Source organism: Polyodon spathula, chromosome 23 (assembly GCF_017654505.1).
Source record: "Polyodon spathula isolate WHYD16114869_AA chromosome 23, ASM1765450v1, whole genome shotgun sequence".
In the NCBI taxonomy this organism is placed as follows: domain Eukaryota; kingdom Metazoa; phylum Chordata; class Actinopteri; order Acipenseriformes; family Polyodontidae; genus Polyodon; species Polyodon spathula.
Window position 1 is genome coordinate 6342428 of NC_054556.1, and position 24541 is coordinate 6366968.

Sequence of the window (24541 nt, forward strand, 5' to 3'; positions counted from 1 at the left end):
CGCTCTCGAGTTCCTGGGTGTAAAAGAGTAAGCTGGTTTGAATATGGGATAGGAGGATGCCCACTGAACCTTCAGTTCTCCTGAGGTGTATGGGGAATCGCTGCAGAGAGGATAAAAAATAATTGGACATTCCAAATTGAAACTGAAATTTAAAATAAATTAATAAGTATATATTGCAGCTACAATGTAGTATGACTCCTTCTGAGATGGACCCCTGGAACCAATTAAACCAGATACAAGTTCTACTGTATTTAGTCTGGGTACACCAGTCTGTAGAAGCTAGCTAAACTGATAGAATATGAATATCTGTGGTGCATCTGTTACAATAACTGAATCCAAATTGTATTTTAAAACTGCAAATATATTGTACATATGGAGAAAGAGAAAAAAAAGTTTTACGCTGTCAACAAATGCTGATTGTTGTCTATACATCTAGGCTTTGTCTTCTATGAAATATATACTACTGTATACTTTAAACATTGGCACTGGTGTTATGTTGTTAATTCAGTAGGCTGAAGTATTTTTCTCATTTGTCCATTAGGAAGTCTGTACTGTCTGTATGTACGTAGAAGGATTTCACTGACACTAATGTATTCAAAGAATGTATCAACAAGACCTTAGACGAGGTTACATATGTGACTTTGACCACCTTTTTAAGGTCACAGTCGATGTAAGGAAAAAATTGCAAAAAAAAATAAAAAATACTTATGATTTAAAGTAAAGGAATTTGTGCAAAGCAAACTGCTATATGCTACTGTACAAGTCATGTTCAGATTGTTCCTGTCCAAACAAAGAACCTTGTTTAGAAAATAGGATTTCAGATGCTACACCTTGAATTTTTTTGTAAGTGTCAGCTGTGTCTTAAAGTTGCTTAATCTTCAGTTTTAAAGTGTACATAGTATTGTTGGAAGCAGATTTTTTTTAGACTTGCACTGTAAGGGGGGGGAGGGGGTTCACAGGCCCTGATTTCTTACAGTAACGTTGTGCAGCCCAAGATTATTGCTCATCTGGGTCTTTGAAACCTTAAAATAAAGTAATAATTTGTTTTAACCTATAAAAGCATACTGTAATCCCTATCTTGCGACCTAAATAATAAGGATGATTCAATTGAGCTGGGGCTGCGTGTATTTCCTCTAAAAAGCCCCACTGCAAGAACAGTGCACTACCACGCATATAATTGTTCTGTAAAGTATTATACCCAAAGTGTACTGGTTTTGATTTCACTGTATTGTCTGCTGAACTGCTTTAGAAAGCGTGCATTTTCAGTTGGTGGAATTGTTTTCAATGTATCCGTGTATTCAGTAGGCTGTATTACACAAGGTGCAGTTTTAGTGGATAAAGCCATCTGTTCGTGGTTTGATGAATGGAGACCGTCGTCTTGTGGAGGGTCCTTTGTAGCACAATGGTGATTCCATAATCTCTGTGCAGTACAACACGCTCTCCATTCTGCTCCCTGGGGGCGAATCTGAATGGAAATAGGGAAAGTGAAACTGCTTCACAAGGGCCTGTGCCACTGCCAGTCTCTTCATAGAAGTGTTTGATGTGCAACTTGATGGAAGATCTCGTCGCTTTTTAAATTTTTTTTATTTCTTCAGTGACATTTCGAGTGCATGCTGCAGAGGCCTTACAGCCAAACTAAAACATTTATTTTAGGTTAATGATCATGTCAACACGAGCCAAAAAAGACACACTTTTTTGATGGGTCGTCTTTGCAGAGTTGTTACCTTAAGTGTGTAGAGGGGTGCCTCTAAGACCATGACATTTAAAATGCCATCCAAAAGGAACTGCCCATTACCACTTAATGTAACTAATTTCTCATAATCATGCTCAGGTGCAGGACACAAAATATCCCCTCCCTGTCTTCAGTACTTGATAATACAATGAATAATACAGCTTATTAACTGCACTACTTATAGTACTTATTAGTCACTCACCTTGTATATATTTAGACAAGCTGAGGTATGTATGGAAGAAGTGTGCTTATGCAACCAATGCAGTCAAGTGCTTTCACCTAGTGGCATGAAGTGAGCAATGCACTTTTTCATGTCAGATGTTGGTAGGGCTGTATTTCACAGTTGAAAAATAGGTATTTCATGATTTTAAACATATTTATTGAAATATTCTGAAAACAATGTGCTGTCACATTCAAAAGTGACCATTTTCTCAAGTTATTATGTAACAAATACTCATCTATTTAAATACTTGTCTGAAAAACAGTAAATGCTAAATTGTAGAATATTTCCTTTTTTAAGGCCACCTTTTAAAGAAATTCTGTTTTCACCATCAGTGAATTATCAAACAAAATAAAAACATACATATATGTAAAAATAACAGCAGACACGTGAAATGTCCCCATTTTGCACTGGACAGAGTGACCTTTAACAGAAATATTTCCAATCTTTGATGCAGCTGGTATCTTTTTCGTTGAGACATTTTAAACAAACTGTGCCGCTCTGTGCAGTGGGTTCAATCATTTACCAGTCCATGTATCCTCAAGAGTTGTTTGTTACTCCAGAACTGTTTGGTAAGATTGACAGTTTTAGTTCCTTAAAAATTGGAGCAAATTACAATTCTGTGTTAAGACTTTGATAAATATGGCCACATGTTGTGTATTTTCAACCATTTCTTTGCTCCCTGGTATTTATTTGCTCTTTAATACAGATTTAGCACTGACCAACAGTTTCTTATTTCTTTATTTAAAATTGGATCACCAGATTCGAATGCCAATTGCTATTTTTGTATGCGATGTACGCTAATGCAGTGTACAACTTTTTAAAATAACCTGAACATTTACGGTTTTATTTTGATTTGAAGATGGATCTTTTAGTCATTATTGGGGAAAATGTAGATATTGTTTTTAAGAGGGTCCCAAATGACAGGAAGCAAAGATGCTTGAAAACAATGCCATGCATTGAAAAGATGAATGCAGATGAGAACAATTCATTTAATAGCAAGAAAAACAGAACTGGGTATACAAAACTTATAAAGGTTAACAGGAAGTAGTAGCCATAAAATATTGGAAGTTACAGATTTATTTATTTATTTATTTATTTTGAAAAGAATTCATGAGTATACCAGTACAGTAGTATTCTCAGTACAATAGTATACAGATTACAAAATGAAATGTGTGTTTTAAATACACTATGGGTTATGTTCAGAAAGCCTTTACGAGTTATTCCTGTGAGGGGAGCTTATTTGTTTTAGTAAATCTGCCACCACTGGCACCATTTCATCTAGAGGTCATGGTAAGCCATTGATGGTGTCTTTTATATTTTCAGTACCCATCGCTTTGATGTCTGCTGTAGTGGTTTCCGCATGATCCAGGGCGTAAGGCTTAGAGATATTGGCTTCATACTTGATACACGGCTTCATTTTTTGATCCCTTAATTTAAATTTTGTAGTGGGCATCATGTAAGAAAAAAACTGACCATGACTGGCTGTCAAAGCCATAAATCTTAGAGACTATGTCACAGTTACTGCATATGTGTTGTGCTGTAGACTGCATGCTAAATGAGAGATGATCTGGCATTGACCTCTGAACTAATGTGGCTTACCTGTGCATACTGAGGTCATATCACCAATCCATTTTTATTCATGTCTTCATTGTATCTAAAGTGACCTTTACGTTCCATTATACCACACGACTACTTCTTTTTTTTTTTTTTTTTTTTTTTTTTTTTTTTAAGAAAAAGTCAAATACAGTATTCTAGAATGTTTTGATGGAATAAATAAAGTTTGAAATGATATTGTACATGCACAGTCAAACCATCACACTCATTGTACGAAGTATACAAGAGCGTCTCCAGTCGCAGAAAGAGACTGTAGCATTGGGAGCACGTTCTTACCATAGTTCATTATCGGTGTAAGAATGTAAAAAATTCCTTGATCAGTTACGCTTTCATCCCTGTACCACTGTACTGACGTAAACGCTGTAACTGATGGGAATCTGAACTGACGTACTGTAAAACAGCCGGGTTTAAGGAAGTAGGGCAACATAGTATGATGACCAAAGAACAATGACCCAGACAATAACAGAAAGCAAACAAACAAACAGAAAAGTTGCTCTGGATTATTATTATTAATAATAATAATAAATAATAAATAATAATAATAATAATAATAATAATAATAATAATAATATGTATTGATAATGTGTTAATCGGTTTCTATGTTTAGTACTCATTAGTATTGCTATTGCTTTTTGTTTGTTAACATGTAAGCTGGCTGGAGTGGTTTTATGTTAAAAAAAAACAAAAAAAAAAAAAAAAAAAAAAAGTATTTCATTCAGGTCCAAGTTCTGGGTGAACTGAAGCTAAAAAATATGACGTTAAATCTCATAAATGGCCCGGATTCCTGTAACTTGCCTCATACGTTATGAATATCGTACATTGTATAGTTTCGTTTCGTCTTAAAATTGTAACCTTATATTGATACAATAAAAATACAGCTATCGGAGAATATTGAGGGGGCATTCTAATGGTTATTTTTGATCGATTGAATACACGCGGTGTGCTACTACAGTAGCATGCGCTAAAAATGCTTTCATCCCACCTTAAACATTGACTACTGTTTTGTTACATTGTAGCGGAAAGAATGTCGGAAAGGGCCGATCATGACGTCAGGGCAGAGCAGCGCAAAGCGGCCAGGCAGCCAAAGCAGCAACAGCAGGGAGAAGGCTCCACGGTAATGGCGACTGTAGGGGAGCGCAGAGCACTGCCTAGTCCAGAAATCGTGTTGGGACAGCCCTGGAGCAATTGGGTGGATGCTGCCAAACTCCACGGGAATGACGGTGAGTGATCCTAGCGAAATCCTGCCTATCGCTTATCAGGAACGGAAGATCCCGAGGTTTGATTGCATTCAGTTTTGTAATACAAGAAAGAAATACACTAGTTGTGTCAGGAGCAAGTGTAACTATTTATCTAACTCGTGCATCTGATTGTTTCTTTAGGTGCAGAATCGGAAGAAAGTTTGAAAGAGTGCGGGAAAAATCGAGAAGCGATGAGGCTTTGTAGAGAAGGTGAGTGCAGTTTCTGTGACGAAATGTTTTTGTTTTAGTGGTAGGCACACTTAATGCACCGGCAGAAATCTGTTTTTTTTTCTATGTGTAAGCAAGTGTAGTTGGTGGACTTGTTAGTTGGGGCCCTTGAACAGTTCGTGTCGTCAGTGTTGGGGGTGAGTTTTATGAATATGATTTTAAAAGTTTTTAAAACGGTAAACGAACTTCGCGAAAGTAAAGCGTTGCTGTAATATAGCTGCCCAGGTAAAGATTGTTTGCTGTTTACTCGGAGGGAGTGGCAGTGTGCCAGCGATTTAAAACGTAAGGAAGAACTGGGTCTGTCATTAGCGACTGGTACTGTTGTCACCAAAATGTGATATTCAGAATTACGCTACAGTACCATTTGAAAAGTCTCAATAATACAACAGCTTTCCCACCAATTTCAGTGAAATGCGTATTAGAGAAAATGAGGGTGCCCACAATACGTGCATTTCAAGCAATTCGTTTTCTGTCTTGTAAAGTACAGAACATAATAGCCAGGTTTAGTGTCTTCTAGGACATAGCAAGAAATAATGGCAAGTAAGGAGTTCAACTTTACATTTACTTGGTAGGACAAATACATTGTAAAGTGTTATTCATTATAATAGGGATTTTCAGAAAGGTTGTTGGAAAAAAATGGACTGCATATGATTTTATTGTAATATTTTGTGTTTTGCTTTAAAAAAAAAAGTTTTAAATTATTTAAGAAAACTAAAGCCTAGGTGATAGTTATTATCTTGTTAAATTGTTACTAGCAGACCTGTGAGTTGGTGCTATAGTTCAGTTTCTGTTAGTTGTATTCAGTGTCATTGATGTTAAACATAACCTAAATCTCAACATTTAAATATTGTATTCATTTGAGGTCTTTTACTAACTGCCCACATGTATTTGCAACACAGCATGATTTTGGAACCTGCATCTTGCGAATAACATTTTTGGTTGGGCAGCACTAAACAAACAGTTGCAGTATAAATAACCATTTATCTAGTTCTTGTTCCCAGCCAGTTCTGAGAAACCAGTAAAAACAAAATTCCAGGTTTAAAAAAAAAAAAAAAAATCTGTATTTACACTAGGTTACAGATCAAAATATAATTTTGTAGGTTTATCAAATTACTCTAGACAGAGAATACGGTCCACTTTGGTATTCATTTAGTAATCATTTGTAGGTTAGTACAACCCATCATATTGATTAAAATCAGCTCAAAATATTTAAAGTACAGTTTTTATAAACGCATGTTAACTTTGTGCAACTAGTAAGCATGTAGAAAGATTACATTTTGAGTACTGATTGCATTGGCATAAGCCCCAGCAGTAGCTGCTCTGTTCCAGCAGGGGGCAATAGGGTCCGTAAATTGGAAATCTGGAATACCCTTTGGTGGAGTGGAGGGTATTGCCCTTGAACATTTTATATACTTGTGGGCTGCCATTGGTTTCACTCCAGTACAGCAGATATTCATGTAGCTGGAGATCACAGGCACAAACCAACATTTTTACTTTCAAGTTCAAATGAAATTAAAATCACCATGTTTATATTCACATCTATATGCCATTTAAAAAAAAAAAAAAAAAAAAAAAAAAAAAGATAAACACATCTGTCATGACAGAGAGGACCATCAGTCAGTCAGCCTTTATTAGGATCACTTTCAAAGTTAAATACACAAACGTGTGCAATGCATTTGGAAATAAAGTCATATAGCTGTTTTGGAGTCATTAAACAAAGTCCCAATCGGTGGGTGTTATAAGTTGAAGTTGAAGTTGAAGGGGAAGTTGAAGGTGATAACTTTTATTGGACCATTGGACCAGAAGTTAAAATGTAATACTTTCAAGCTTTTAAAAGGTCATACTTTAGGTCCTTCTTCAAGTAAAAGTGGATTTCAGTATAACCTACACTGTTTAGGTTTTACCTGATGATGACATTTACAATTTCTCTGCTGGTCCAATAAATGGTATCAACTTAAACATTGTGTCTTCGAAGTCAATACAGCACATACAATGATGATAATGATAACCTGAACCAATACACCCACAGTTTTATTTATTTATTTTTTTTCAGTTGTTGCTTTCCTATTTATGCATGTGCTACTTTTTCCTTTGTGATGCTGCATGACCTTTTGTCAGCTTTCTAAGGCTGGGTCGGTGCTTCTCTTTTACCGTTGCATCATTCTCCAAAACTAAATTAGTGAAAAGCATTGCTGGTACATAAATGACTTCCGAATAAACAAAGTCTTGCCTTATTTTCGTATTGATTGGTGCCAAGGTGTGGTAAAAACACAAACCACTGAACAAGTAAATCAGAGTAACAGATGGTTCATCTTTGGCCACAATAACAACATATTTACAGTTTTGTGTCTTGGTGTCCATTTCTTATATTTTGTTTGTTAAGAACCAGGACAGCATCCACATTCTTTGCTTCTACAGAGGAATGGAGTTTGTTTACAACCTGCCCAGCCTTGCTGGCCTGTCACTGTTAAGATTAAGGACAGGTGTGCTTGTTTGTTAAGGTCCATGATATCTTAAGGCAAATCTGCCAGGTCAGTGTAGTTTTTGACCTTGCTAAGTGTAGCATACCTACTGATCTTAAAATTTTAAAAAATTACTTAAACATTTTCAGTAAGTGTTTTTTTTTGTGTGTGTTAGACACCTTCAAAATGCTGTATATGTTTTATTTTTTGGGGGTGAGGGGAATGCAGTACAGAGCAGGAGTCCATAATAATATAGCTAAGCAGTGTAGGGTTATGACACATGTAACCTTGAGTTTCTGGAACCTAATATTGACACAACACTGCTGTAGTTATCAACCTTGTACTATATAAAGGATAAAGCTGGCGTTGGCAATATACTTATAACTGTGTGCATACAATTTTTCTTTTGCCTGATTGATATTTTTGTAGAAGTACTTCTTGATTCCCTGTGTACAAGTACAACGTTTTTATTTAAATAACGATTAACATTACCCACTGGATGACCCATGTATTAAGGATGATGGCTTGATCAGACTCCCTGATTTACATTTTCAAACATGCAGACAAACTGACAATGAAGGCTCACTTCCACAGTCCTGGCAACCACACTATGATTCACAGCTTCTACCAAAGAGTGAGAAAATTTGCAAGTGCCAAACAGGAAAAAAAACTTTAAAAAAAGGTCAGTTTGTCATTCGCAATTTACCAGCTTTCCAGGTGACTTATTTAACTTATCGGTAGTACAGAGGGTGCAGGTGTAGGACAATCCATTAAAGGTTAATTATGTCTGATTTTCTTGGGTAGCTTTGAATATGTACTACTCTATAATTACACTTATCAGGTGCCCTGTTGTGTTGCTAACAAGCAATCCAGTGAACTGTTGTTTTCAGTGAATTGATATAACTATGGGTGCACTGGTCATCGATCAGAATCTGTTATCAGCACTCCACTGACATTATCACCGATATATTATTGTCTGCCCTTTTCAATGATGCACCAAGCTTGTAACCAAGCTGCAGTGTAGGAAATGTGCTGCATGAAGATACGTTAAACAATAGATTGCAATGAATTTCGAATTCAAAAGCTCCATCTCAAATCTGTGATGTTCTGCTTTAACATGTGACTCGCACTTTTTATCTCCAATCCAGACTCTGCATGCCATCACATGCATGTGGGTCTCCTCAGCAGTTGAGCAAAATTGGTATTGTGGTGGTGGCTCGGGGTAGGAAATGCAATTTTGATGATAACTCTTGTTGTTATTGCATACAACACTTCATCATCTGTGTTTCTTGTACCTTTTTATCGGGTACCTGCAGGAAATAATAAATAGGCCTGCATACGTGTAATATAATGTAACCTACAAACTCTTACATTTAACTGCAGTTCTAACAAAAATCTACAAAGGATCTTGGGAAGAAATTATTCAGAATAATTAACATGTTGTGTTATGTTAGGCTGCGTGATTGACATGAGTGTTTGATGCACATTGTTATTTACGCAGTCTTTTTGTAATGTGTATATGTGTGTGTGTGTATGTGTGTATGTATGTATGTATGTATGTATGTATATATATATATATATATATATATATATATATATATATATATATATATATATATATATATATATATATATATATATATATATATATATATATATAATATATATATATATATGTGTGTGTGTGTGTGTGTACTAAAAATTTCAAAATACAATTTTTTTTTGTTTTTTTGTTTTTTTTCAATGGCCATGTTTATGACTTCTGGCATCCAAAATGGAAAGTTTTTGGAAAGATCATACCGCCATCTTGCTATACTTTTCTAGATTTTGGAAAGGTGCGTTACATCAGTGCTGGTTTGGTATGATTTAATATCCAGGGACAAATTGAAAAATCATCTTTCTGTGAAAGAAACACACTTTCTTCTCTCCTGTAATCGTGTGTTAATAAATGCTTATCTCACAACCAAAATAAATAACGCAAGTGACAGTGAAACTCGGTTAAAATAAACAGATTTTAAAAAAATACAGGAAAGGAGGGACAGAGCTACATCCGTGCTTCCCCCATGATTGTCAAAAGTACATTCTTGGAATTTCACAACATTATTTGAATAGTCTCAGAACAGGTTAATCTGTACAAATTATATATATATATATATATATATATATATATATATATATATATATATATATATATATATATATATATATATATAATCTTTATACAGTATAGTTAGATATACACCTCCAGACTGTCACTGATGAAACCACTGAAATCTCAGCAGCAAGGTGAATTCTTCACACAGCTCAAAAATAAAGCCTTTTCTTGTGGTGCTTAGGATCATGGTCTTGAATGCTGCTGTTGGAAAGTATATTAATACAAAAGTATTTCTCTGATAGCAAGTACAGTATTTGTAGCCTTTCTTTGAAAAGTAATTGATTTGGAGTTAAGAATCGTACATCTTTTACCAGACATTTGTTCTAGCATGAATGAAGTTTTATATTACAGTGAAGCTATTCTGATGGTCGCGTTCCTGAGTAAGGAGGGGTGACCCTAAAACAAAGCACATACACAAATTGCACTTGGATAAAAGGTTTATATTGCAGTGGTCTTTTGCAAGTGGTCCACCAGGTTTTAGGAAGGTTATGAGCTGGTTCTTGGTTGCAAAAACATTGAAATGCTGGCCTACTGTAGACTAAACCACTGCATTATCAAAGGTCCTCTAATAAATAATTACAGGTAACTTTTGAAGATGAAATGTCCCAACCATGCAATTTATAGACTTCTTTAAGCCAACTGACTGTCAAAATGTATATTTCCATATGAGGGGCTGCATAAATTAAACACAATTTATTATTAGTTTTTTATATATGTACCAGATAGTAATTGGAAGTGTGTCTAGCTTATCTGGAATGGTATGATCATCTTAGACATACTGAGTCGCCTTCCATTAAAATGTCTTCAGATTTTCTTTTAAGGTGTCACTCACCCTGATTAGCAGTGGTCCTTATTTAAAACTTTTTTTTTAAATCCTGTTGTTTTTTTTTCTTACATGCAGACATGCCTTTATTCGGTCACTGCCCGGCACAAGATGATTTTTACTTGGTGATGTGTAACCATTGTAATCAAGTTGTCAAACCACAGGCGTTTCAAGCACACTATGGTAAGTTTACATTTTTGTATTCAGATGAAAGAATATGAAGTGTCGCCCACCCCCCACGTAACATAATTTGAATTTTGTAAGGTAGGGGAAATAGTTACAGCAACATCTTCAACAACTCGCGGACTCTCCACCGTGTAATCACACCTCCACCATGTTTATAGAATCCAGCTTAGCTCTGATAAGCAAGCAGTGATTGGTTTTATTTATTGATTTTTTAAAAAATGTATGCTTGTTATTAATTTTATATTTTCAAAACTATTAATTTAAGCATCAACAAGTAAAAACTGTAATGTCGCAGATTTTTAAAGCCCAATGAGAGAGGTGCATGGTCATTCGTATTGTACAGGTGTTTAGAGTCCTAAATCTAGTACACCACCTAGGTTGTAGTTCATACTGTACTATATGGTATTTGATATTCCGCATGGTTTTCTATATAGTTATTTGGAAATGCTGTCACAAATTCAACCAACAAACATCTAATTTCTACCAAAAACTTTTTACTTTTTTTTTTTAATTGATTGTTATTGCTTTATGAATCCCCAAATATGGTAGAGCTCATTTTAAAACAGTTATCTTTTATAGGCAGTTGTTCAATGTAAAAATGCATTCGGAAAAGACAAAAATATCAGGGACAAAGCAGTCAGAGGCTGGGTAGGGGGCTACTTTAGTTCAACTTTATGCAGTTTTGAATGTGTCCACTAGATGGAGCCTACTAAATTTTTTGATCTGTGGTGACACCTAATGGAATTCTTTTTAACGGACTTCTGTTTCATAAAATTTACTTTAAAGAATGTGATAAGTTTAACATAAGGAGCATTTTTTGTTATAAATGTGTTTGTTTTTTTTTATAAATATGGTTAGTATTTGTAAGCAAACCATAAACAAGTAACATTTTAACATTACAAAGACTTAAATTGTTGTAACATTTTAACATTACAAAGATTTATACATATATATATATATTCATATAGATATATAAATATGTTTTTTTTTTGTGTGTGTTTGTTTCTTTAAAAAAGTTATAAAATAAAAAAAAAAAAACACACACACACCAAAGAATATATTGAAATGTTTATGTTTAAATGTTCTCTTCACAATGTTTGTTGGAATCTATTCGATTTGTTATTTAAAAAATAAATAGAGTAACTTTGCCCAAACTGATGTGGTTCTTTATGATTTTTTTTTTTTTAAGTAAATAAAAGATGAATGTGATCAAGCTCTTCAGCAACGTCAAACCCTGTACAGAACTAATGCAAGAAAGGAAAGCAAGTTGCGCTTACAATTGAAAAAAAGTGGAAAATACTTTCACTTCTGGAAAAGGGAGTTACCAAGGATAAAATAGCACAAGATTTTGGAATTGGAAAGAGCACTGTGACTGATATTAAAAAGTCTACGTACGAGATTAAAAAGTTGCAGTCTTTGATAGTAGGAGTGGGATTTTTTAGAAATGTATTGCTCGAGTACTTGAGCATTACAATCTCCGAGTACTTGAATCCAGTGCCACTATCCTCTACATACTAATGTACATAAACCTCCCAAACGTTGCCCAAGTCCTACTTTTAAATGCCAGTTTAACACACAATTAAGTAATGAATACAATGTTTGCCGCCTTGTGTAGTGAATTGTATGGTCAAGTATTACTAAACGTAATGTATTCAAATTCAGAACAATTTCAAAGCTTATTAAATTGTTAAAGAGATGCCTGGGCTACCTGTTTGAAGTGTGTTTCGATGGTCCTTTACTTTAGTGCAGTAGTTCCAATATACAAAAAAAAAAAAAAATTATACTAAACATAACGGCTGTTCGGTCCAAAATCATACAGAACAATTTAAAGTGAAAAAAAGCATTTGCCTATGGGAAGATTGGTTAAATTGGGTCCACGAGTCTGTGGTAATCATAACTTTTTCTCCCTTTGTAAGTACTGCAGACTAATGCTTGATTGTCTGATAGAAAATACCTCTTGGTAAAATGCTCCTATGAATTCAATTAAAATTAACTGCATTTACTATTACTGTACATTGTCACAAAGATAAACCGTATGAGTGAGTGTACTTTTCTTGTGGCACAAGGGATGCTTTGCTTTTGTTTCCAGTTTTCTCTAGTTTTGTTCTAATTAAGCAAAGTGACTGTTCTCTTGTTAGAAACACCTAGAAACCTTACAGATGGATGTAATGGCCTGATTCTGGTTATCACAGATTTCCAAAAGCAGTTAAGAACTCCTAATCATTTTCAGATTTCTGGCTTGCCTGGTTTCCCTAAAGAACTTAAAAAATATAACTTTACAACTCGGGATTTCCTATGGAAAATTTGCCTGTAAAGTACTTCTGTAAGAGTATAGATTATGTGTTCATATTTATCATTGTTTTTTTTTTTATTTTTAATTAACTGGTCTGGGGGGGTGGGGGGAATCAAGACTCCTTAATGCTTCTGTTTTATTTACAAACGCTAATATAAATTGTAAGTTATTTTAATAAGTTTTATAAGTTTTTTAATTTACAGAAACAATTAGGCCATTGTTGATTAGGGCTCCCTCGCCATAAATTGTTTGTGGTTCAGCCTACTGAAACTCTGGCAAGTTGCCTGTGAAATAGAAGGAATAATTTGCATAAACCAGGACCTGGTATGACCATATTAGATAAAGTGAGACTCCTCCTGTTTTTCTGTTCATCTGCCAGGACCTTTGACTCAAGTGTGCTTTTCAGTAGTAGCAAATGTTGCATAAGACCAAACATGGAGTCTGCTAGGAGTTTGTGGGCAGAGTTATCTAATGATACTGGACCTCAATAGCAAGTATGTACTAACACATCATGTGAAACGAGAACCTGCGAGAAAGTTTTGTGGAGCGGCCTCCCTTTGCGCAGAGCCCAAGGCACAAGGCGAGTTCTCTTTTGCAGTTTTTCTGAGACGGGGAGTTGGCAGGGAGCCCAGAACTGCATGGAGTTTGCAGAAGGTTAGTGGAGTTGTGCATTAACTAACCGTGGCACGAAACGACAGTTGCGCTGTGCTTTTCTTTCCCTTTCAGTTGTTTCACACTGTCTGTGTTCCTGTTGCTGCTGATTTGCAGTGGATGTTGTTGTTAGCTGTCCTTTTGAGGAGCTGGCTGATCAAAGTGGATAATCGCAAAATAAGGGATTAACTGCTGCGATCGGCCCACATAAGCCATTCTGAAATGTCATTTGAGTGTTTTTGCAGAAATTCAAAAGCAGATCGAAGTGGAGTTTACAGTGAACTCTACCCAAACAAAAGCTGAGCTTTGCATTAGATAGCCGCCCACAATATTAAAAATAAACAACAAAACGCAGTTACCTGTCAGCATGCTTGAATTGCTTATGTATATTTTATTAAGTTTTGCACCTTATGTTTTCGAAATAGCTGGTATTTATTTGTGGTAGCTGTGGTTTTACTGTCACAGGAAATGCTTTCAAGCTGTTTTAGTTTCCTCTTGAGTGCTACACATTGACACAGATACAGGAACCATTTCGAAACTGGCCTTTTTTGTTGAAAAAGGTGCACATAACCAAATGATACTAATAACTTGGATTAGATTTAGTTTGTAATATGTAAAGTGGGGATGCTTTATACTGAAGTTTACACAACCATTTCTTTTCACTAGTTTCAGTTGGTCTTGCATACGCTGCTTTCATCTGTAAAAAGGTGTATATAGTTACAGAGTTCTACAGAGAGAATCAAGTGATCAGTTTGTTTACCAGAATGAAAGCAAATGGTGACTTTAAATTCACAGAAAGGAAATGGTTCACAAGTTTAATGACCCATATGTACAAGAAAAGTTTTTAGAAGCCTGTGTTGAAAATATCTGCTCTTCGCATGTTTTCTGTCAGCTGGTATCATTTAAAGAAATAAATGCCAGTTGTGTTTTTAACAAAGCTATACAATTCTTTCAAACAGAACATTTAATTTTTGATAGTGTACAGGTGGCTAAATTGTCAAAGAATATTAATTGGGCTTATATTTGAGTGCATTGTAAAATTGAAGATGACGGCATGTGATACAAAAGTTTGAACGGTTTGTATTTATTGTATATATTTCTGTCATTTCAAAATTGAAACTACTAGATTTTTAAACTTGTATTTTCAAAGTAAATATTGTGGATTTCATAATAAATACGAAACCCTGTATTTGCAGTTATCATGCTATTATCAGGTTGGAATTAACTGGATTGCCTTTTATGCCCCACATTAAATGGATGATAAATATCAATAGTGAATAAATGGTTTTGTTAAACAGTTTTATTTTTACCTTTATTATTTTTGCCTGTAAGCGATAGTCAGATTTCATTAAGATGATTTTGAAGGGCCTGGCAAATACATACTTATTAGAAATGTAAGTCTTTACTAAAAAGCCATGCTGACTACTTTAGGACTGCTACTGTATTAATGCACATATGCACCATCCACTGATCAAATAATGCAAACATTTTAGATATCTTATTAGTTTTACCATTATTTTTGCATTTCTTTTTTTTGTTTTACTGTTATTGTTTCTCTGTTTTTTATGTAGTATAGTGATATTACATTAAATAGTTTCAGCTTAACAGACAATTATTTATTTATTTATTTTTAACTCTGACTTACTGGCTGTTAATGAGAACGACATAACATTTGTAAAATCCAAAATATATATATATATATATATATTATATAATTACATAAAAATTTTTTATATTACTGTGTGGGTGTGTGTGAATGAATATATATATAAAAGTAGATGTATTTAATTCTGTGTTATGTTTTCAGATTTTGTAAGTAAAGATGATGTGCCTTATTGGCTGGTGCTAGAAGTTACATTGTTGCACACCAGGTCGAACCCATTATAAAAAGTTTTGTATTAATGGTATATAATGTGTGCTGCTCCAGTTTTGGTTGTACTTGATGAGAAGGACATGTTTAAAAAAAAAAAAAATTGACATAATTTCCTCTTCTTTTTGTCAACAGAAAGAAGACACAGCTCATCCAGCAAACCTCCACTTACACCAACTCCATCTTCTGCGTATTTTCTGCCCTCAACACTGCCGTCAAAAAACAAAGGCAGTGGCAGTGGCAGCAGCAGCAGCAGTAGTCGCTCGTCAAGTGGAAACAGTGCATCCTCTAACTCCAAAATCTTAAAGTCGCCCAAAGAAAAGCTGCACAGCATCAGTGGAAGTAACAGGCCAATGCATCTACCACACAGCAAGGTGCCACATGACAAAATGTAAGTGCTAACATGAAGTTGCTTTTATCAAATGTTTACTCGATCACTTCCTTGGTTTATATTGAAACAAATATTATTATTATTATTATTATTTTTTTTTTTTATAATAACAGGTTTTGCCATTGCTGTGGTTTGGAAGTTTGTTTTTTGTTGTTTTAACAGGATGTTGGGGATTAAGAATTTTTTGAGAATTCAGACATTGCATTTTGATAAACATTCTGCGCATTCCAGAGAATATATGGTTTAATCTGTGCCGTCTTTCCACCAACTAATCTTCATCTTATTTCTTTTCTTATTAGTATGCCACCGTTTGTTAAAGTGGAAAAGATGCATCCTAACCTAAAGGTAGATGGTACATCACTAAAAACAATTGCTGGCCCCACATCTTCTACCACTGTGAGTTCTTCAATAAAGCCAGGGCTTAACTGTCCCTCAATACCAAAGCCACCCCTGCTGTCTCCTGGACAGATTCCTAATGGGAAAAGTCTTCTCTCAACTCCAGACAAGAAACAAGATGATAATTATGCCAGTAATAAGAAGCAGTTGCACAAAAGACTGTCAGGTGAGACCTTTCTATAAACTTCCATAAAATTACTGAAGACATATTTACAGTGTAGCCTGCCAGTAGCCAAATCAATGTAGATTGTATTGTCATTACTGTGATGATGATCAAACCTTCACAGTGTATGAAATGTGTTGTATGCCTCTTTAGCTTTCTGGTTTTAATACTTTTTTTGATTGCTTACAGAGCGTGAATTTAATGCTGATATCCACTGTGGGGTTGTGGATATGGAAACCAGGAAGCCCTGCACAAGATCTTTAACATGCAAGGTTGGTACTTAAAAGCTGAAAGGACATACTTTTGAGTGAGTTAAAGATTTGTAATATAACAAATCTCTCAAACTCACTGCTTGGTTTCAAGTACAAACGCTGTACACGAGCATCAAACTGTAATTTAGAGCAGCCCAAAAATTACATTTTTCAATCCAGCTGTGGGCCCCAAAAAAGGTTACAGGACACTTATGTTTTTGACTTTCAATCTAGGACCCTGTATTTTAAGAACACCGTGCATAGTAAAGGTAGATCGCAAGTTGGCTGTCACTGTAAAGTAATCAATTGTTGGTTTAACACCTTTTCTGATCTTGCATTGCAAACTGATGTGTCTATCGTACAAGGTTATGCAGTGATTCAATGCACTTTGACAGGACATTGAGATGTTGTTTTTGTTTTTTTATTGCCAACATATTTTATTATAGCTGATTTTGATTTGAACTTTTATTTTTTAATTTCAGACACATTCCTTAAGCCACCGGAGAGCTGTATTGGGTAGAAGAAAACGTTTTGACATTTTATTAGCTGAGCACAAGAGTAAAACCAGGGATAAAGAACTGCATCGGAATGCCGAGTACCCTCAGCAAACCCTCAGGGAACCACATCCCTCCCCGTCAAGAACTACCCAGGAAATACACCAAAACTCTCATGGAAATAACACTTTAGAGTCAAAGCCTTTAATACCCAGCAAACCCAAACCTTACAATCCTAGTCTTCCAAGGTGAGTTCAAGATTCTAAGCAAAGCATTGGGAGTTGATTTCAGCATGTATTTATCTAAAGCTAATGCATTTTATTATTTTTATTTTTTTCCTCAGGCCTACAAGCTACTCAACTCCACATAGTGGGAATGTCTCCAGTGACTCTCCATTGGTTCACGAATCTCCCCACCACTCTGCAGCACCAGCTGAGGCAGCGTCCCGGTTATCCAGTGATGAGGGGGAGAACGATGAGAAGGAAGAGGCCACAGAAAGACTGGACTGCCACTATTCAGGTTACCATCCTCAGCCAGCAGCTGTAAGTTCACAAATCACTGGAAACTTTAATAAAAATAAGTGTCTTTTCATGCATAATTTAAGACATAAGCACACATGGTTTATATTTAGGTCTGAAACAAAAAAGATAAGACTCTTCTTCCAAGCTTGATTGTCCTGTTTGTTTATTTTAGTTTTGCACCTTTGGAAGCCGACAAGTGGGAAGAGGCTGCTACATGTTTGACAGGCGGTGGGATCACATTCGATGTGCACTTAACTCAATGGTGGATAAGCATGTTAACTCTCAGATGTGGAAGTGAGTTTGAAATACTTTGTGTTTGTCATTATACACTTTTTAAAGTTTAACCAGCTTCAATTTTTTTGTATGCAAGTGAATGAATGAATGCAAAAAGAATAGCTTTTAATATACTGCAATGCCTTTGTTTTTCAGAAAAATTCCTCCAGCATCTGAGAACACAGGTTCTACACCAGCTCCACACCGGACAAGCACAAACTCATTGCCTGCATCGCACTACAGTGTAAACTCCACAGGATTCTTGTGCCCGACCTCAGCGACATCCCCACAAATTCTTGGTTCACCATCCTACACACAGTCTCTTGACAACAAATCAATTCCATCTTATGGGACTACTTTAAATGCCCACATTTCTTCTATGGGCTCTATAGACCAGGCTGCATATAATATGCAGTCAAGGCAAGTGTCTTCTTCGCCCCAAATGCCTTCAGGACATTCAGCTGTACCTTCCCTGATATCCAACAAGCCTCAGAAATCCAAACCCAGCAGCAAGTATTTCAGATCCAAGGAACCTTCTGCAACAGTCACTAACTGTAACAACAACAACACCAACAACAACACCAACAGCAGCAGCAGTAGTAACAGCTCGGGAAAGAGGAGGAAAAACAGATCCCCGCTTCTGGCTCATTCATCTTCTCATTCAGCCGAGTCGTTGTTGTCCTTTAAGAGAAACTGTGCGTTGAACTCTGCCAGTGCGGGGAGCTTGTATCACTCACCAGTGACCTCTTCATCTCACATCGGTCTCAACTGCACCACCAACCGAACAAACTCTCTCAGCCTCAAACACGACCAATCAGGGAGGGGCCCTCCGACAGGGAGCCCCGCGGAATCAATAAAGCGCATGAGCGTGGTGATGAACAGCAGCGACTCCACCCTTTCACTCGGACCTTTTGTTCACCAGTCCATCGAGCAGACCATGAACTCGCACGGTGGCTACTCTCACTCGCACGCTCCCATGGAAAGACTGGAAAGGAAGAAGCGGAAAGGCACTCCTGCTTCCAGCAGTGTTAACAGCGGCAACAGCAGCAGACCCAACAAGGTGGCCAAATCGCCTACTGTGAACAATGTTCACACGAAACATGCCCGCACAATCCCAGGGACGCAAGGACTTCAGAACAATTCACTTTTACAACAGGTACAGTAGGATATGTTTTGCTTAGTGGCATCTAAAATGTTTGGTAGTCCTCACCTATGGTCGAGATTTACTGCTTGTCACATTCATTTTTTATCTTAACGTTCATTAAGTATGCACGTATGTGTAATTTTTACATTACCGAACTGGATGTAAGTCATGGTGATCCAGTAGTTCATTGGCATGGGTTATGTATATAAATGTAGTGGCCTGTCTGGACTAACATGTCTTTTCTAAGTAGTTAGATAGTAGAAAGTGGTATTTGTTGTGAATGACTGACTGTCTGGGTAAAGGTATACTGTGTCAGATTTACTTTTACAATCCAAATTAAAGGTTTTATTTAAGCACATTTTAATTTACTGGCATGCAGCGTTGGGGTCAATTCCTTTTTAAAATCAACTTCCAATTCCCATTTTAATCAGTTCCATTTTTTTTAACAATATATGCTTTGAGCAAATATCTATATATCTAGCTATCCATCTATCTGTCCATGTATAATGTCAGACACATTTGAGTTTATACATTTGTATTGTAGTTGTAGTGTTGACACAGTGGCCGTATCTGGGCCAGACTGTTGGGTGTATAAGTACTTTTATTGTATTATAAATTCTAATACTCTTAAATTAATGAAGAATGTCCTCTTCGGGGTTCCCGAGTGGCGCATCCAAAAACGCTCCTCATGGAGTGCAGGATGCGCCCTATAGCCTGGATGTCGCCAGTTCAAGTCCAGGCTATTCACAGCCGACAGTGGACGGGAGCTCCCAGAGGGTGGTGCACAGTTGGCCGAGCGTCGCCCAGATGGAGGGAGGGTTTAGGTCAGCCAGGGTGTCCTCGGCTCACCATGCACCAGTGACCCCTGTAGTCTAGAGGGTGCCTGCGGGCTTGCCTGTAAGCTGCCCTAGAGCTGCCTTGTCCTCCAACGCTGTAGCTCTTGGGTGGCTGCATGGTGAGTCTGTAGTGTGAAAAAAAAAAGCAGTCGGCCGATGGTACATGCTTCGGAGGACAGCGTGTTTTCTTCTTCGCCCTCCTGAGTGGTAGCCTAAAAATAATTGGACAAATCCAATTGGGAGAAAAGAATAAAAATAATTGGTACCGACCTAAAAAATAAATTAATTAATTAATTAAATAAAAGAATGTCTCTTTCATGTTTCATCATAACTGGATAAGTGGTTTATAAATATGTAGACAGACCGCCTCCATATATCCCCTAATTACGATATACTTTTTCTTTTCTTTGCCAGCCAAAGGCACGTCCCTGACGACTGCTGCTGTACTTGCAAAAAAGAACTGGACATCCTCCAGCAGAAATAGATCTGTCTGGTACTCTGAACTGCAAGAGGCCTTTATCTCAGCTTCCCATGTTCCTCAGGGGTGGAGATCGACTGGACAGATAGTTATGTCAAGGAATTCCCTGAAGCCATGTTTGTAACAATGCCACAATCAAGACAACACTGGATGAAAATGTGTCATGCTGTTGCTCTAATCAGTGTTATTGGTGGAAAGGACTGCTGACTGCCCATTTGTGAGGTTTTCCTTCAATGGAGAGTGTATTAAGTAACCTTACTCTAAATGTAAGGTACAGAGAAGGGCTTAGCAAAAAAGGAACTCTGGGTTATACCTAGAAGATATGCCCTGGAGCAGGAGTTGCATGTGGGGGTGATTTGCGTGTTACTATTCAAAGCTCTTTTGAATTCTACCAATCTGCTCCTTGTAGTTTGGATGCCTTTTCTGTCGTCCTTTAAGCACACAGTGTGTGTTCAGTAGGTCAAGCCCTGCAAAACTAGTGGGATTAAAACAGAAAACCTAGCCTGTAAGTAAGTAGTTAGGGATAAGAAACTGCCAGGAGTTAAACTATTTTATATCGCATTTATACAGACGGCTAACAGTAAATTACAGGATCTTAATGGTTTTGTCTCTCAAAAAAAAGGGAACATTTCTAACATTTATTTTTCTAAAAAATACTGCAGCTGGTCAGTTAATATTTAAAGCTGAAACTGCCAAAAATAAACAATACATCATTAGGGTTAGATTGTCGGTTTTTGTTTTTTATTATTATTATTTTGAAGTAAACACATGCAAATCATGGAACTTTAAATATTTAATGATCACAGTAGGTTTAAGGTAGAACATTTCAGGCACCAGACCATTATATACTGTATGCCCCCACATTTGGTACTGCATATTGTAGAATAAAATACTGGTTAATAACACTCTTCTTCATTCCAGTGAGGGGGAAAAACAAATGTAACCTTAACAAAAAGACCCAGACCTAATAGCGCATGAATTTTATTTTTATTGACTATGATTAGAAATGATATATAATATATAAACTCTAGAGCCAACCACACAAATAACACATTTATAATATTGAGTGGGTTGTTAGGGTGATGGATCTGCACACATCTAATCTTAAATTCTGGCATGTGATTGGTTAAATCTCATCACATGACAAAAAATAGATAATTATTGCCCCTGTGACGCTGCTTATTTACAAACTCCCAATAAATTCTGTCATCACGCTGAATGTCTTTCCTCTCTTCAAACAACAAAGCAAAATGGCGGACAACAGAAAATTAATTCCAAAACAAAGATGCTGTAAACACTAAAAGCGTCATAAAAACTTACGTTTCAGTATTTTCAGACTTCCTAAAATTCAAAGAAATCCCACTTGACGATGTAAATAAATACGACGTTCACAAACTCCGCTGACTCCCGAGACTTGTAAGCTGCAGGGAGAAAGTCAGACGGACAGTTCTATGCCAAAAAAACATCAATAGCTCTGCACTATGGGCTTGAAAACATTACTTTCTTGACTGATTCATAAAGTAAGTATGGACTGCAGACCTTGGCTCATAGTAGGAAACTGAAGGCCCCTTGAAGAACTGTAGTTACCTGCAGGGGACAATTATAGCACTGTTGGTAATTATAGTTCTTCGCTCAGGGGCCATAGTTTCTCACTATTATGCTTTTTCTCCAGTCACATACATACATAGCAGAGAATTCGAAAGGGTATCCAAATAAATTATCTGATCCCTTTAATGATTTGCACTTTCTCAATCTGCCTTTTCCCTTGTATTACCCATTATAAAGAACCTTCTATACTGTGAGCCCAAGTATGTATCTGTCAAACAGAATGTGCCACTGTTTGTGCACAGCAAGTGCACTACTTATGCAATAGCGCTTCCCACGAGACCAGAACCTACTAACAGTATGTCTTGTTAATAGGCTACACTCCACAATGTGAATACCCTGCACATCAGTTGCCTCAAAGCAAAAATACAGAGCCATTTCCTTTATTAGCTTAGTAGTATTAACTTGGATTCAAACAGGATTGTTTTAATATGAAAACAGTAAGGGTTTGGAGTAGTGCACCTTCACACCTAATAACTGACAGGTTTTCATAGTTAACAAATGACATTAAAAGGCTTTTTATAAACAATTATGTTCAATTGGAAACGAGCAATTGAGGTGATTATACAAGGTGGCTGTTGATTGTAACTCCTGCAGTTTTCTTAACCCTAAATGTCACTAAGTGAACGAAGCTATAAAGCAGAGTTGGTTTTTGGCTTTTCTTGTATGGATTATAAAAATATTGAAGTATCCCATTTTCAGAATACATATTTTGTTAATTGTACATATTTAAATATGTATTTTTGCACAGGCATTCTTTCTTATAACCAATTTTGGTACAATTGAGATCATCTGATATTTATTTATTTAGTAAATTAAATAGCAAGATCAAGGGGTTTTATTATATTAAGTGTTTCACTGCCAAGCCAATAATGCAATATGCCTATAATATAAATAGATGGACATCTTTTAATGTGATGGTCCTTTTGAAAGGTCAAGTGTTGTCATTTAGAAGTACAAGATTTGACAATGGCAACTATACAAAATACCTGTATCTTTAATGAAGAATATTAATATAATACTGGAAGATCTTACAATCTCTCGTTTTTGCTTCCTAGTTGGAAAAGATTGAATACATATGACCAGGAATATAATTCCCCTGTCAATTGACAGGTGGCTTATATAAAAGATTTTGTTCATGTGCTGTCAGTGATTATTTTTGTCCAGCCATTTTATGCGAAATAGCAGCCCTTCTTTACTATATTTATTCTTTAAAGTTTGTTGGACATTGGGGAGGGGAAAAAAGAAAGAAAATTGGCAGCACTTTTCCTTTGTAAGGTCTGGGAGTAGGGTGATTTTTTTTTTTTATTTCTCTTAAAATAAAAAGGAAAAAAAAAAACACTTTAAAACACAATGTAGCTGCTTGCATCATTATTGCCAAACTCCTTAATTTGAAACACTGCTTTTTACTGAAAACTTTTGTTTGCAGCTTTTAGAAAATGGAAAAAAAAAAAAGAAAGTGCCTGACAATAGTTTCACACTATGACTGTTTTAAGGACAGCTATTTTTTTTTACAAGACTTGAATGTTTCAAAGTGTTTAGGAGCTTGCTTTTTCCACCTGACTATAGGTCCTAATTACTGGTATGTTTGTTGTAATTTATTTTCATATTTGATAAACTTCTTGAGTTCTAATTGCTTATTTCTTAGATTGAGTGTTTCCCTTCTTCACCAATTTTTATGCTATTGAAGGCTAAAAACCAGTTTCTCCCCTGATTTTTTGTCGGAATATGAAATGCCGCTCCTGGTATGTTTAAGTTCAAGACTTTTGATCTTCAAATAACATTTGTTAAGCAAAAGGCATATAAATTATATCTTGGTTTACTCTTAATTTAGGTGATCTTTAACGAGCCTGCCAATGATTCCAGATAACATTACTATATTACTAAGATCTGGTTTAAGTAAGCACTACACATATTTAATGTGAATAAAAGCCTGAAAGCAGCTTGCTTTTTGAGAATGGTTCTAAAAGCAAACTCCTGTATATAGTGTGAATAGTTGATTTTTGTATACATAATCAGATGCATTTGATCAGCTGGACTTTTATGTTGGCTGCTATACAATTCGTGAACAAATGTCATAGGATAGATATTTACTTTCAATATTTAAAAAAAAAAAAAATTGTATAGTCTATTTGTTTTGTAACAGGTTTCTGTAAATAAAAATAATTTATACTGTTATTTATACGTAAAACGGGCCTTGGCTTCTTGTATATAAAAAAAAGGAAACATTTCTTCTATCAAGAAACACATGGATAGGGTTAATCTACTTGAAATAGCTTCAAAAGAACAACTAGAGAGTACTTCATTTAAAAGTAACAGGTTAATTTAAGGAAAGGGTATAGGTGCTGCTGAAATAGAAATAAAAAAAATCTTGACTACACAGCAGAATGATACGTATGTTTATCACACTCATAATCCCTGTGAATATGCTAAATCAGAAATTCCACTAGCTAATAAAAAATGTTTCCTTGATAATCTTCATTTTAGCCATAGCTATATGTTTTCCAAAACCCT

At 35.9% G+C, this 24541-nt stretch overlaps 1 protein-coding gene across 4 annotated transcripts in view; it reads left to right on the forward strand.

Moving 5' to 3' along the window:
• LOC121297732 (ataxin-7-like) overlaps positions 1 to 24123 on the forward strand; it is a 29031-nt gene extending 4908 nt beyond the window's left edge. The window contains exons 3-13 of one of the 4 annotated variants that reach the window (XM_041224189.1): positions 4586 to 4789; positions 4949 to 5017; positions 10554 to 10658; positions 15611 to 15866; positions 16166 to 16428; positions 16615 to 16697; positions 17159 to 17418; positions 17514 to 17712; positions 17864 to 17985; positions 18121 to 19120; positions 20359 to 24122. In XM_041224189.1, the coding sequence (XP_041080123.1) occupies positions 4586 to 4789; positions 4949 to 5017; positions 10554 to 10658; positions 15611 to 15866; positions 16166 to 16428; positions 16615 to 16697; positions 17159 to 17418; positions 17514 to 17712; positions 17864 to 17985; positions 18121 to 19120; positions 20359 to 20376 (2579 nt within the window). In that variant the 3' untranslated portion in view covers positions 20377 to 24122. Of the gene's footprint in view, positions 1 to 4585; positions 4790 to 4948; positions 5018 to 10553; positions 10659 to 13372; positions 13609 to 15610; positions 15867 to 16165; positions 16429 to 16614; positions 16698 to 17158; positions 17419 to 17513; positions 17713 to 17863; positions 17986 to 18120; positions 19121 to 20358 lie in introns of those variants that run through there. The other 3 variants (XM_041224191.1, XM_041224190.1, XM_041224192.1) reach the window with 3 other exon arrangements.
• Positions 24124 to 24541: the final 418 nt, after the last annotated feature.